Raw genomic sequence first — 16,294 nt, forward strand, 5'->3', positions numbered from 1 at the left:
TGTGTGCTGGATGAGTGTGGTCCTTCATGATGCAGGTGGCCCTCTTCTTGCATCTGGAGGTGTAGATGTCTGTGATGGTGGGGAGACTGACTCCAACATCTTCTGTGCAGCCTTCACCACTCTCTGCAAAGCTTTTCTTTCTGCAGCTGTGCAGCCTCCATGCCACACGTTGATGCTGGAGCACAGGATGCTCTCCACTGCACACCTGTAGAAGGAGGTGAGGACTGAGCTTCCCAGACCAGCTCGCCTCAGCCGTCTGAGGAAGTAGAGTCTCTGATGAGCTTTCTTGATCAGGCTGGTGGTGTTGTTGCTCCAGCTGAGGTTGTCATTCATGTGTACACCCAAGTACTTGTAGCTGGAGACCACTTCCACCGCAGATCCTCTTATGTTCAGGGGGGTGTAGGTGTTTTTGTTCCTTCTGAAGTCCACAATCATCTCCTTTGTCTTCTTCACATTGATGTGAAGGTTATTCTCTCTGCACCAGCTCTCCAGGTGTTCCACCTCTTGCCTGTAGCTGGACTCATCATTGTTTGTGATGCATCCCACCACCACTGTATCATCTGCAAACTTTACAATGTGACAGCCTGGATGGGTAGCTGCACAATCATATGTGAGCAGAGTAAACAGAAGGGGGCTCAACACACATCCCTGAGGAGAGCCAGTGCTGAGGGTTATGGTGGAGGAGGAGAGGTTGTGGATCCTCACTAACTGTGGTCTGTTTGTTAAAAAGTCTAGTACCCAGTTGCAGATGGAGGGGCTTAGTCCTAGTGTGGATAGTTTGTCCATCAGGGTTTGGGGGATCATGGTGTTGAAGGCGGATGTGAAGTCCACAAAGAGCATACGGACGTAAGAGTTTTTCTGCTCCAGGTGGTTGAGCGCAGTGTGGACCACAGAGGAGATTGCATCCTCTGTTGATCGGTTCTCACGGTATGCGTACTGATGAGGGTCCTCGTTGATGTTGATGGTTGTTTTGATGTGAGTCATGACCAGTTTTTCGAAGCATTTAGCGACTATCGGGGTGAGGGCCACTGGCCGATAGTCATTCAGACCAGTCACTGTAGAGCTTTTTGGGACTGGGATAATGGTGGCAGTCTTCAGGCAGGTGGGAACTGTCTCCAGGGTAAGTGAGGTGTTAAAGATGTCTGCCAGCACCTCACAGAGCTGATCAGCACATTCCTTCAACACTTTTCCGGGGATGTTGTCTGGGCCAGTTGCTTTGTGCGGATTAATCCTCCTGAAGGTACTCCTTACTTCTGCTGAGGTCACGCTGAGATGCTCTTCATCCGGTGGCGAGGTGAGTCTGGTGCTGGGTGGTCTGTTCGGGTCTTCAAAGCGTGCATAGAACTTGTTGAGGGCATCAGGCAGAGATGGGTCTTTGGGACATTGTTCACTCCTTCCTTTATAATCTGTTATGCACTTAATGCCCCTCCACATGCTCCGAGGGTCTTGTGAGATGAATTGACCCTCGATCCTCTTTGCATATGTGGCCTTGGCCCTCTTAATACCAGCAACCAGCTCTTTTCTTGTCCTACTCAGCTCCTCTGAGTTTCCAGACCTGAAGGCAGTGTTCCTGGCTTCCAGCAGGGTACGCACCTCTGCATTCAGCCAAGGTTTTCTTTTTTCAAGGTTTTTCTTTTTTCAAGGTTTTCAAAGTACATCCTCATTTCCACTACATCCAGAGTGTTGTACTTCCTGTTGAAAGAGTGTAATCTCTCTTCAAACACAAAGTGGTCTTTGTTACAGATTGCGTTAAAAGATTCTAACAAGTTTATTTTTTGCTCTCGCTCCCTCCAGACATGTGGTACCTGCCATTTGTAGTCTGTGGCTTCTTCCTACTTATTATCCCAGTGTGGGTCATTGTTGCCAGTCACTCTCCGCCGGTCAGAGAGCTGCTAAAGTCAGGCTGGCAGCCAGTTATTTCAGCCATGTTGATCAGCAGGTGAGTCCACGACAGAAAACTGTGTTTTTGATGTGAACACAATGTTTGATACAAATATTACGTACAAATCACACATAAAGCTTGTGTCAGAGCTTTAACTTATGTAGTGTGTGTGTGTGTGTGTCATTGGTAAATGGTAAATGAACTGTACACAGTAAAAATGCCAGTGTTGAATTAACACCCACAGTGTTAATTTTAACACCAACAAAGTGTTTATACAGTATGTGTCCAAACTACATGGTGTTAAAATAACATTTATGAAAGTGTTAAAAGATTAACACTTTTTTTTTTGTTAAATTAACACCAGACATTGTTAATATTCAACAATACCGAGAGTCACATTAACATTACAATGGTGTTGGTGTTAAACTATAATGTTAAAAGGAACACCAGTTTAGTGTCGATCACAAAACGTGGTTTTAAAAAGGTAAATAATTGACTCCATGAGGTGTCAATATCAACCAAATCCAGTGGAAAAATATTCAAAACAATACACAGAAATGGAAAGTTTAACTTTTATTAAACCCATGTCAGTATTCAATGCACAGCTCATACAAAACAGCAGTGGGACACAATATATGTTCTTTCATCATTATCAGCTGAAAACTGCCTGTCATAAGGCTGATAATATATCAGATCAGAGACACAAATAACAGCAAACACATCATCCACAATCACTACTGTATTCTGAAAGCATTCAGATGATCATCAAAATACTCTGTAATGACTTTAGCTGTCACAAGGAATGCTTCATCATCCTTAATTATGATGTTAATGTTTTTTTGAAAAACAGGCATTTCATTTTCAGTACTTGTACAGACAATCATTCCAATGTGGTATTCTGTTCCAAAGTTTCTCACCCATGAAACTGTGGATACACAAGGCACATTCAAACTGGGGCAAGACCTTAAGACCTCACTGCAATCTAGCTTACTTGTTTGGTAATCTTTAAGAGGGCCAAACTGAAACCTTTGAAAGTAAAAATTCTCCCAATGAAAAGCCAGCTGCCTCTGGTGCTTCTTCACTAGTGTTTTAGTTATATTCTTAAAGTTCTTTACAGATTTCTTGAAGAAATTGTGTTTACCTTCAAATCTCATACACCACACATGGATGAGTGGTCCTATTTTTCTGATGCATCTGGGAAAATGAATCATCAGATGATGTTTTGGAATCAACCTCTTATCTGTAAATACAGACTTAAAAGAGTTTATGATGGTCAGAAATCAAATGCTTTAAGAAATAAGTCATACCATCTGTGATTTTTGGTGAGAACACAATATTGACAATTTGAATCAAAAGAAGAATTACTCTCCAGTAACTGTTGTTCCTGGCAATTAGATCTCCAAAAATCAAGGGTGTATTGTGCAGGAGGCACCATGACTGAATAGCATTGAGGCCCAGGTCATTGCTACTTTCCATTTTGACTGCACTAGGTCTGTTATTTCTCTCTAGGTATCCATAGTTTAAGCTCTGTATCCTTTCTGAAAGTGTGTTTAAATCTATGGATGTCCTAACCATGTACTGAAAAAGAAGCTGAAGTTCATACTGAACGACACCTTCCAACAGGTCATGCATAATATCAACTGCATAGTTGTTTGAACAATGAAAATACTGCAGTGCATTAAGAGGACACTCTCTTTTTACACCAAAAGAATGGACAACAGTGGGATTTTGTGCCACAGCATTGCAATGTTCTGAATAGAGCTCTTCTGTGCGAAAAATTAGGTCTTGGTCGTCCTCACTGAATACTGACTGAAACTTTGTTTTATCAGTTAAACAAAACCGGCAACAGTAAGTTGCACTGAAGGATTCAACTAAGCCAAAAAGGCTATGCAATGCCAAATTATCACCAGTAACTGAACAATTGAACCCCTTAATGGTGTGTCAGAAAATGGCATCTTAATGCCTTCTATCTCAAGACATTTCAAGTCATTAATAACAGGCTCCAAGATGGGACCAAAACCACACTTCTTCAAGTCCTCACTATGAAAAAGAGAAACAAGATGAATGTTCATCAAAACTGAATTTAGTTTAGCTGGCAAGTTTCTTAAAATAAAATAAATACAGCCAAGTTTATGTGAACCCCTTTTGGGTCCCAGTGGATTTGCGGTTTCAAAATCGTCATTAAAGCTGTAAGCAGCATTGAAGGCCCTCGCAGCAAAGCGCCACTTTTGGCATCAGTCGTGACCGTGGGCGCTCCAGCAATGCCTCCAAGTCGCCGTCGTGAACGCTTTCATGCCATTCCTGCACGCATCCACCAGGGTGCGCATATGCCTGAAATTTGCAATCTGCCCATATCAGTATTAGAGGGTGTGAAGTTGAGTCATATGTTAAACCACAATATCAATGTGTTTAGACGTGCTCACAGATTATGCACCAAAAATCTGGTTCTGATCGGATGATATATCACTGAGATATAACTGCTGGAATATCGTAGGGGGCGCACTTGAGTCAAATGTTAAAGAACAAAACCAATGTGTCTAAGTGTTCACTGATCATGCACTATAAATCTGGTCCAGATCAGATGGTGTATCACTGAGATATAACAGTTTGAATAATGTAGGAGGCGCACTTGAGACAAAATTAAAAAAAAAATACCAATGTGTCCATAAGTGCTGAGTATTGACGCACCAAAAATCTGGTACAGATTGGATGATATATCACTGAGATATAACAATTTGAATAATCTAGGGGGTGTACTTGAGTCAAATAATAAACAACAATGCCAATGTGTCAGGAAATGCTCATAGATGACGCAACAAAAATGTGGTGCAGATCGGATGATGTATCATTGAGATATAACTGTTAGAATGATGTAGGGGTCGCTCTAGAGTCAAAAATTAAAAAACAATAACAATGTGTCCATAAGTGCTCACTAATCACACACCAAAAATCTGGTTCAGATCAGATGTTGTATCACTGAGATATAACAGTTTGAATATTCTAGGGGGCGTACTTGAGTCAAATATTAAACAACAATGCCATTGTGTCAGGAAATGCTCATAGATGACACAACAAAAATCTGGTTCAGATCGGATGTTGTATCACTGAGCTATAACTCTAGGAAGAATGTAGGAGACGCTGTTGAGGCTATTGGCCACTTATCATGGTTACCTGTTCAAGATGTGGATAAAGATCGATCATAGTGATTTTGGTACACCTCGGCTCAAATCTGTGCAATTTAGAGCCAAACGTATTACAATGGCCTCACTTCTTGATTTGCCACACCCACATCCTCCAACAAAAACGGTTTGCACTTTAAATCAAGTCAGACCATTTTATCTGTCTTCTAACACAGGATCATCATGATTAGGTCAATGGTGTCAAAGAGGGAGCTTTCCAAGTAAAAAAAGAGACTTCCTGTTCCGAGAGGGCGGGGCTTTGAGGACATCAAAATATGATCACAGTGGATCGTCGGGCATCCAACAGGGATGAGTCATGCCAAGTTCGGTGCTTTTCGGTCTTTCAATGTGAAAGTTGTAGTGTTTTAAAATTTATGGTGTGAGGCGCAACTTTGAGGCCTTGCCACGCCCCTTTAACATATAGAAGAACGCAAGCTTTTGCTAAATTTTATTCCCCAATGTGTTAAGGGCAGATTAACCAAGTGTGAAGGCAATCGCTCAAAATGCCTAGTAAGAGTTTGTTAAAATGCACCATTAGAAAAGCCCATAATTGACTCTTTGACCCAAAATGGCCGATTTCCTGTTGAGTTTGGACCAGCGCTCAGAGACTTTTTCATAGGTCCTGAGAAGATACAGATGTTCACCGTGTTTCAGAATTATCAGGTAAAAAATGGCCTGGGGCTGATGTTTTAACATTTTCTAGGGGGCGCTGTGGAGGCTATTGGCCAATTATCATGCATTCTTGTTCAAGGGGTGGATAATGATCGATCATTGAGATTTTGGTGCATCTCAGCTCAAAACTGTGCAATTTAGAGCCAAACGTATTGCAATGGCATCACTTTTGACTTCGACACGCTGCCACGCTCACATTCTACAGCGAAAACGGTTTGTGCTTTAAAGCAAGTCAGACCATCTTGTTATATGTCTTCTAACACAGGATCATCCTGTTTAGTTCAAGGATGTCAGAGAGGGAGCATTCCAAGCAAAAAAAGTGACTTCCTGTTCTGAGGGGGCGGGGCTTTGATGACATCAGAATATGACCAAAGAGGATCGTGGGGCATAGGACAGGGATGGATTATGCCAAGTTTTGTGCATTTTGTTCTTTCAATGTGAAAGTTATAGTGTTTGGAAATTTAGGGCGTGAGGCGTAACTTTGAGACCTGGCCACGCCCCTTCAACATATATGAAAACGCAATTTTTTTGATAACTTTTATTCCCCAATGTCTTAAGGTCATATCCACCAAGTTTGAAGGCAATCTCTCAAAATGTCTAGGAGGAGTTCATTAAAATTTGTCATGTATGAAAAGTGAAAAAAGCCCCAAAATGACCCTTTGACCCAAAATGGCCGACTTCCTGTTGGGTTTAGGGCATACCTCCAAGAGACTTTTTTTCTTTAATCAGGGGGTTCTACCTTTGTACCAAATTTCAGCTCTCCACGGCTTACTAGTTCTCCTATCTCTTTTAGGAACTCTTGAGTCATTGTTTACCAATGAAGAACTCAGTACTTCCTTTCAACAAGTAAAGTGCCATGAAGATGGGATATATAGAGACATCAGTGATGGTTCCTATCTCAGAAATCACTCATTATTTTTAAAGCAAGAACATGCACTCCAAGTAAAGCTGTATTATTAGGCCCGAGCAGCGAAGCGGGGCGAAGGCCTATTGTAATTGTGCTGTTCATTATTTTTCTTTTTCTTCTCCAACAAGAGGTGCTAATTTGGAGGGGTTAACATATCTGAAAACTCACCAAACTTTACCCATAGTTGTCCCCCATGTATAAATTTTGTTTTTTAATTAAACCAAAAGTGTACGTGGCCAAATTGCTCCACAACACCCCCTAACGTGAGGTACATACATAAATTTGTCATTAACAGGAATTTGACTGTAAACACCTGTTATTTTATCCAAACGTGTATCATAACGTGGATAAAGGACATACTCTATTGGTTCAACAATTTTCTTTTTTTTTTTTCAAAATACTTGTGCCGCTTTGTTTCAGTGTTAAGGTGTGTGAATGGATATTCTATGTTCTCAAAACATTCTTTGACTTTGTTTAAGGTTTGCTCATTCACCGCAGATGAAAGACACTTAAGAACAGCATCCTGTGCTTGAATATGGACATCATTAACAACCTCTTCCATTGAACAAGTTAAAGACTGCACAGTGTTTTCAGAAACTCCAGCTGCTTGAACTTGGGCAATAACAGAGCTACACATGTCCATTAACTGCCTCTTTTTAGGAAGACTTTGTAGACTAACAGAAGTAATACTGGATGGCTCATCAGAACAAACGTCATCGGTCTCAACACTATCTGTACTAACATTGTCCACATAAACAGAATCTGTGGCAATAGAGTCTCCATGTGCTTTCAGCAAGTGCTTCTTGAACCCAGAATACGTGTAAAAAACAGATGAACAGCTATGTTCCCCACATTTCAATCGCAATTTGTGCCCTGGATACAAAGCATGACTAAATTTCAAATGCTGGAAAAGAGTTGAACAATTTCTGTGCTGAACCTTACAAATGTAACATGTTGGCATATTTAAGTGTTGTTAATTCTCACTCGGATTTCCTTGACTCTGGGGCTCTCCTTTGTTGTTGCCACATCAATCCCATAAACTGTTGTTTGGATGAATGTGTAGAAGTTAAGGAGGGTTGCATCGTAGAAACAGCAAACACAAAGGGCGCCTTAAACAGTTCATCGAAGGCAGCCACTGCAGTCTGTGACACACAGGGAAATGGGCTTCTGATCCAGGATGATGAAGAACTTCTGTATGCTGCTCTTCTTTTCTCCAACACAGAGGAGGAAGGGCTGTGTAGATCCAACTTTGCCAAGGAATGTCGCCATGCTTGTCCCCACCTAAGATTGAGAGACAGCACATTAGAAATGATATTTGTCCCTCATAGGAATGTGAAATATGGCATAAAATTCATATCACGATATGTATTGTGAAGGGTGGCGATAACGATATATATCGCATATATGTCAAAAATATACCTTCATAAACTTGACAACACGATCAGCAGCCTCAGTTGCACTAATTTTTCCCTGTTTCTTCCCCTTGGCGTTTGGAGGCAAGAGATGAACCAGCAGGAGAATGGCTGCCAAGTCGCTATCCCATTCTAATAAAATCATAAATCAAATCAATCACCAGACTGTTGAACATTTATATATTATCTACCATTATCACTTGATTCCTCCTGAGCAGACAGCAGATCATCCAGGTGAACACTCTGTCGAAGGGATTTGCTGTCAGTGATGACCCTTGGTTTGTAGAATGTTTGCCATCTTGCAATGAACTTCCCTGAGCTGTCTTCTCCAAAAAGCATGATGAAGTCCTGCTCAATCTAGCACAGATGAAAAAATCCCATCAAAACCCAATTCAAAAGTTCAGCTAATGACATCTGAGTTTCTCACCAAGCCTGGTGTATCCAAGAATCTTGGGAAGTGATCCAAGATGAGTGATGACTGGTCCAGATCATGTAGCATATTCTGTCTATGCTTAAATGTTGCCTTTATTTTTTTCTTAACAACTTCCTTGTCTGAGGAATGCTTAATTATGGACATTGCTTCTTTGCATCCATCTCCAAATAGCTGTTTAGATGTTATGGTCTCCCTCTGAGTTTCCAGGCCACCTTGAAGAGAAGACCTGGAGCTCCTCTTGAAGTCACTTGCAGTGTTACGCTGAACTGTTTTCAATCGATAGGCCAAGTAGCCCTGTCCACTTTGAGGATAATAGAAATGCTCCTATCACAGAACAGATAACACAAAATGTCTATTACATTTCTTTCAAATGGACAATTACACGGTTAATTGACATTGTAAAAAAAGAAAGAAATCCAAACATATTATGACCCAAGAACAGAACCTTCAGGGATCAAGCAAGTTAATACTCACATAGCCAGTTGGTGAGCCATTATCTTTCAAACTGGGAAAGAGGGTGACAATTCCCAGGGCATAGGTAATGCGGACACTTACAGGAGGGACTCTCCTAAAAAACAATTCAATAAGAATATTCCTGTTTCACATTGGGGTTAAAAATATTCACACCAAAAGCAAAAGGATATGAATAGAAAGCTCATCAGCAATTATAAAATATTTGAATAATCATTAAGTTAATAATTATGTTTTTCAAATAATTCTAACATTTTTCTGGATTCCATACATTTATGTTTTTAACTTTTAAAGTATTACCAGTCCAAAAAAAAGAAAAAAGGTTAGATTCTGGACCCCATTCAGCAGGCTGAGGTTTATTGGTACATACCCATGACTTTCGATCATATCTGCCACTAAAATATTGACAAGTTTCCTTCTTGTTGGATCAGAGAGACTTTTGGTCTTGTTGTACTCTTTTAATACATCTTCTCCCCCTGGTTTTTGGTGCAGAGCTACATATACAATCTGCAATGGATTTCACATGTCATCCTGCTATGAATTTTAAAATGGATCATCTTTCTATTTCCCACCTTGACACAACTCACATCTTTTGCCATCTTACTGTCAGGTGGTCCTTCAACCAGTCGTCTTCTCTGTGCTTTGGTGTTCTCTGTGATCACTGTAGAAGATGAGCTTGCTGAGCTTGGAGATTCAACTGATGAGGCTGACCCATCTTCAGAACTGAAGGATGTGTTTGTTACCTCACTCTCATCAACGAGGCCCACTGTGTAACGTTTAGAAATGTCATTATTAAACAACTTAAAATTAACTTTAGATTTATATATTCTTAAAATGCATTAGAAGGAACACTTGTTTTAATGCTTTAAAATCTTACCAAAATGCTTAGTGACTGCTTTGAAAGATACTGTAGCAGATTGCAGAAGTTCATCAAAAATATCAGCATCCACATCAACTCCAGAAGAGTCCTTCAGTTCTACACAGATTTCACTTGCCAAATTGAATTTAGCATGAACTGGAAGGAAACAAAAATACTCATCTTAAACTGCTAATTTATAGCATATCCTTAGAACTGTTAAGGGCTAATTACATTTATAATTAGAAAATATTTTAAATAATATTTTCAGTCAATGAACTGGTGGTTGAAATAATACATTTTATCATTAAATGTTGCCCATGTTGTTGGCAGACAGTTCACCGAAATCTGACATAACAATGTTTATGAAAAATAATGAATGAATTATTACTTAAACAAAGCCCATTACGAGGACAGAGGGGAATTAATAAGCATTCTGGACATGATTTGAGATAGAGAAAATAAGCTTACTTAATTTAATGGAAGCTGCCACAACAACATAATTAGCACTGGACGTACCCTCTTGCATGAATTTCAAGTAATCATAGCAGTCATGTGTCACTGGAACCCGAACCCATTTCTGGGCTTTCTGATACTCCACTTGCACCAGCATTTCTGCGGAACAAAAGAGGGACACGATCCAAGCTTTGACAACACCTTACAGATATTTTAAACCAGCCCTTTATCACTTCCACTATCTCACTGAAAACGTTAGCTCTCTCAGCCATATAAACGCCATTAAAACTAGTGTTGAATAGGGGTGTAACGGTACGATAAAATCACATTTTGGTTTGGTTCAGTTTCAGGGAGGGCTCGGTTCCGTTCATTTTTGGTAAAAAAAAAAAAAAAAAGCCCAAATAAAGACTTACAAAATGTTTATTTTGAAAATATGCCAAGTAAACAATAATGTACGTTTGTATAAAATAAATAAAAGTGACCCATTTGGATGATATTTCAAATAAAAGGCACTCTTTACAATAAATAAACTATACTAACAATAATAAAAATCTTAATAAATACAATAACAGTCAGAAGCAGAACAATAAGCAGCAACAGACTGTTTACAATCTAACTAGTCAAGTTTGAAGTTTTTGGCCAAAAAGTCACACTTGTCCACGTTTTCTGCAAAAAGCACTATTCTAGTTGCAGTGAATATCTCCAGCAGTGAAAAAAACCCACTCACTAACAACAGTAGCAGGAATAAAGAGGTAGAGCTTTGCTAATTTTGCATTGTGGCTGTATTTTGCCTCATTACTCACAACCTCTTGGACCCGCACCCACAGGTGGGACAGGTCCCTGGAAAAGTTCAGAGTTCAGTCATCACAGACTTCTTAGCTGGAGGTGATCTCTGATTTCCCTGAAGAGGAAGAAGACTCGCAGCTGTTATCTCTGTCCCAAACTGGAAATAAACACAGAGGTAAAAAAAAAAAAGTGTTAATAAGATTATAATTTTAAATAAAAAAAATTAATTAGATAATAATAATAAAAGAATCAGTTTTATCTTTTTCATAAAGTGCTGCCACGTTTTGGATGAAGTGTTGACGTGATGTCGTAGCGGGGCTCAATAACTTTAAAGCCGGCGCATCAACAACAGAAACGTAGATCCAGAGCTTTAAAAACTCCTACAGCTTGTGTTATTGCTTTGGACCGATCTGAATGACCTGATGAAGGTTGTTTAAATGCTGCTGTTATCTGTGTTTGCAACAAGCTGCTAGAAGAGACGATCACGTTCGGATTATGTCGTTTCAAGTTGTTAACAAGTTAGACGTGTTGCTGCTGAGATGAAACAACGTCGACACACAGCTTTGGATTTGTTCACTTGTCATTTAACAAGAAAGCCATAATGTTCCCAAACAGGAGACTGCAACGAGATGCTAAGCTGCTAATGCTGCACATGCTGCACGATAATAACGCCGTGCTGAAACACGCTTAGGAACTAGTTCCGCGGTGCATAATCTCTCGTTTAATAAAATTTAATTAATGAAAATATAACCGAAACGGTACACACGTAGACCAAACCAAACATGCGGTTCGGTATACCCACATGTACCGTTACACCCCTAGTGTTGAGCTAGCTAGCCCAAATCCGTTTCCCTGTCAGTTAGCAGCAACGTGGCTTTTTACACTTTAGCTTTGCTACTGGTCTAGCCAAACAGGCGCAAGGTGATGATAGGGGATTTTTTCCGCTTTCTCTTTTGCGTTCTCTCTCAAGAGCTTAGCTTTACCTAGCAACGTTTTATTGCAAAGTGGACGAACCAGACAAGTCACAATGAAACCATAAATTATATAAAATATTTTAAAACATTCGGCATTTATGTTGGATTAAAAACTAAATATTTTTGTTTTGAGGGTAACCTTATGCAAAATGCCTTGCTTCCTCAACATAACGAACAACTTAGCTAGGGAATAAAAAAAATCCCCCACATCCCTTTGGAGGCTTAACATTATCGGTTTGCAATGTTAGCTTTTTAGATGCACACATTGCCAATATTTCAAGTCATTCAGCTATACACATATTATTCATGGTGTAAAATAACAATTAGAACTTACCAAATAGAATTCAAATTTACCGTTCGCCTAGATTTTGCAAAATGGCGGGACCTTGACTTTGGTGAATTTTCCATGCAAAATGGGTTAAATATAGTGAACTTGTTGAAGTTACAACACATTTCCAACAAAACAATACTCTTGTCTGGATATTTAACTTACTTTTAGGAAAGAATTGTCTTCCGTGTGGGAAAGGAAGCCGTACCAACTGAGTGACTGGTGATGACCACACCACAGAAAGTAGAACGTACTCTGCAGCCGTTACGTGAATGCGTGGCTTAAGCAACACCAACCAATTAACGCTCAAAATTAACAACACAAATATGACAGAGGTTACACTGGCAGTGTTATTTTAAAGCTGTGTGATGATGAAACAACACTCACACTTTTTATTTAACACTACACCTAAGATTTTAACACTGGCATTTTTACTGTGTTATATAGCGCCTTTCTATCTTATTTCAAGATACTCAAAGCGCTTTACACTACAATCTGTGTCCTCATTTACCCATTCATATAGCACTCTACTAGATCTCTACAAAGCTAATTGAACAAATCATTCTAATGAGACTAATCAGTGCTTTTAGATAACATTCATACATAGTGTTGGTCAAACCTCAGATCCAGGAGGAACAAATCAGCTTGGCTGTGAAATCTGGACCAGCTCTTTACCCACACTGGGGTCATTAATGGGTCATGGGAGTTTGTCTATCCAGTCTACATGTGTTTTATGGACTTGGAAAAGGCATCTGACCATGATGCTCTGTGTACACTGTGTGTGTGTGTGTGTGTGTGGGGGTGGGGGGGGGGGGGGGGGGGGGGGGGTCTTCGCAAATATGGGACTGGGATCCCATTGGTACAGGCTGTTCGGTCTCTATACAAGTGATGCGACAGTTTGGTTTAAACTGCCAGCAGTAAGTCTGACCCCTTCAGGGTGGGAGCTGGACTCTGTCAGGGCTGTTTGTTGTCATAGATTCTGTTCATAACTTTCATGGACAGAATTTCTCGGTGCAGCCAGGGGGTGGAAGGAGTTCGGTTCAGTGACCTCAGGATTCCATCTCTGCTCTTTGTAGATGATGTGGTCCTGTTGGTGACATCTTCAGCACTGGAGCAGATGCTTCAGTGAGAGCTGAGTAAGATGCTCCTTGGACACCTCCCTAGGGAGGTGCTTCGGTCATTTCTGACTGGGAGGAGACTTCAGGGAAGACCCAGGACACACTGGAGAGACTATGCTTGGAACGCATCACATATTTAAACCTTATTTTATTTAAAATTTTACACTTTCTGACACAGACTGATGATTACTCATGTGTAGAAAAGCTCCTCAACACGTAATGATTTCCCCCAATTTTATTTTATACTTGCATCATTTAAAAAAAGACTATGACAATATATGACAAGTTCTGACCTACTTTTGCCGTGTTTTGTTCTATAATTTGGATTTGGGGTTTGCTGGAGTTTATAGAGTCTAAATATTTCTGTCAATGCCAATGCCGGTTTTGTGTTCTTCAAAAGTTTATAAAGTAGTTAAAAATTCTGTTTTGTTGTTATTGTGTACTGAGTGACGATTTCAGAGAAAAAAAAAGGACTTCAAACAATTATAGCACAGGCAACACTAAAAAAGTCATACATAGTGAACAAGGATGAATGCTGTCAAAACCACATTATTTTACAGGAATGAGAAATCTAGTAAAGTTTTTCTGAAAATAATGTGCTATGACTCATAAAGTGATGTCATGTTTTCTCAGTATTGGTGGTCTGATTCTGGATAAAACTGTGAGCAGTCCAAATTTTGAAGGGATGGCAGTGTTTACTCCAGTCATCAATGGTGAGTCTACAGATTATAATCTAATGTCAGAATATGTGAAATTACAGTGCAATTGCTACCAATTTTCTCAAGTTTCCCTCTTCCAGCAGTAGGCATTGATGTTTCATTTAATTTCATTCTGCCCTAAAAGTTGAAATATTTATCTTTATATTATGGGCGGCTGTGGCTGAGTGGTTAGAGCAGTCATCCTCCAATGCGAGAATTGGGTGTTCGAATCCACCAGCAGTCACATGCTGAAGTGTCCCTGGGCAAGACACTGAACCCCTCATAGCCTCCGATGTATGTCCCATCAGTGTATGAATGTGATCTAAAGCACTGATTAGTCTCATTAGAATGATTTGTTCAATTAGCTTTGTAGAGATCTAGCAGAGTGCTGTATGAATGGGTAAATGAGGACACAGATTGTAGTGTAAAGTGCTTAGAGTATCTTGAAATAAAATAGAAAGGTGCTATATAAGTACAGTCCATTTACCATTTATCTGTTAGAGAGTTTCCATAAAAAGCTAAAGAGCCTTAAATGTGATTCGATAAATGTGATTTATACGCCGAATCAACTTATGTTTTTCCTTCTTCGTGATGCTTTTTTTTTTGACTGATGCGACTTATACTCCGGAAAATATTGTATTTTCTTCAAGACGGGCGAACTAATCACATTTATTATGTGTCACCACTGACCCATCACGTTTATTATATGTTTATTTAATGGTCAAAACGGCTTCATTTCGCCTGGGTGGCGTGGCGCCATCCATCCATCCATCCATCGTGGCCAGAGCTGCTAGCTCTTCAGCGTTCCTCTGTCTGCACCAGCTGAGTGAAGCGAGTGCGCACAGGAGGACTCGCTGTTGTAGTTCTTCAAAATTGAACAAGATTAACACTTAAAAACAATTATTTGTTTCTCGACATTATAGCAAAGATGTGTCTCAGTTTAACTTTTCATTAACAAATGCACTTTAATGGTCAAAACAGCTTCATTTCGCCTGGGTGGTGTGGCACTATCTATCCGTTCATCCATTCATCCATCGTGGCCGGAGCCACTAGCTCTCCAGCGTTTCTCTGCCTGCACCAGCTGAGTGAAGCGAGTGCGCACAGGAGGACTTGCCGTTGCCATTCTTAGAAATTTAAAGTGTCAGTCAAAATTTGCACTATGAATATGGGGGGTAAAAAACGTGTACAAGTCGTTTCGGCGTATAAGTCCCAGGACTGACAAATCTATGCAAAAAAATGATTACTTATATGCAGGAAAATACGGTAAGACTTATGGTTTGGCATCAGACATTTGTGAGAATGTGTTTCAGCTGGGGGGTGCTGTGGGCATATGAGAATTTGTGTGTGAATTTGTATGAACCTAAACATGAAAATGCACTGTAAACAGTACATAAATGTATCCAGGCACACTTGTTGTTGAATTTGGGCGTTTCAGGCAGATCTGTTACTGCAGGTGTATAAAACCGCCTGGCTGTGCAGTTTACATTGGCAAACACTTGTAATATACAGATCGTGTCAGGAGGACACCTTTAAAATGAGATGTTGGGTGAAAATTGATTCCTGCTGGTCCCTGGTCAACTGATAGTGATATCAAGAGAAAGTTGAAATATCGAGGAACAGCAACTCAGCCATGATAAGGAAAACCATGAGAAGTTGTGAGGGAGGTCATTGACTGGGAAAGCACCTGGTGCATAAAAGTTCCCAACGCTCTGAAGGCAGAAGTGTTTCAAACTTCTATTAATATTAATTATTAATTATTAATATTAATATTATCAGAAAGGCCCCTGGACCGGGGTTTGAACCAGGGACCTGCTCGCTGAGAGGCAGCAGCTCTACCAGTTGCGCCACCATGCTGCCCCGCGTTTAATCAGTCATAGCTAAATACTAAACTCATTCTCACAATTTTTTCCTCTGTAAATCTTAGGAGTACAGCCATTAAAGCTGAACACATGGTTCAGTGTATTTAAATATTCTTGGTGGAGTTAACATTAACACTAATAAAATATTCTTATGACACTTTTGCAAAACTCACAGTCACTGATACATTTTTATTAAGATCTATCTATCTATCTATCTATCTATCTATCTATCTATCTATCTATCTATCTATCTATCTATCTAT

General features: G+C 39.9%; 1 protein-coding gene across 1 annotated transcript in view; it reads left to right on the forward strand.

The window, feature by feature from the left end:
* LOC119412175 (solute carrier family 41 member 3-like) overlaps positions 1 to 16,294 on the forward strand; it is a 143,142-nt gene that overhangs the window by 31,316 nt on the left and 95,532 nt on the right. The window contains exons 6-7 of the mRNA XM_037679151.1: positions 1,795 to 1,939; positions 14,108 to 14,187. Of these exons, the coding sequence (XP_037535079.1) occupies positions 1,795 to 1,939; positions 14,108 to 14,187 (225 nt within the window). The remainder of the gene's footprint in view (positions 1 to 1,794; positions 1,940 to 14,107; positions 14,188 to 16,294) is intronic.

The sequence above is a fragment of the Nematolebias whitei genome, chromosome 7 (genome assembly GCF_014905685.2).
Source record: "Nematolebias whitei isolate Nwh7 chromosome 7, NemWhi1, whole genome shotgun sequence".
Classification (NCBI taxonomy): Eukaryota; Metazoa; Chordata; class Actinopteri; order Cyprinodontiformes; family Rivulidae; genus Nematolebias; species Nematolebias whitei.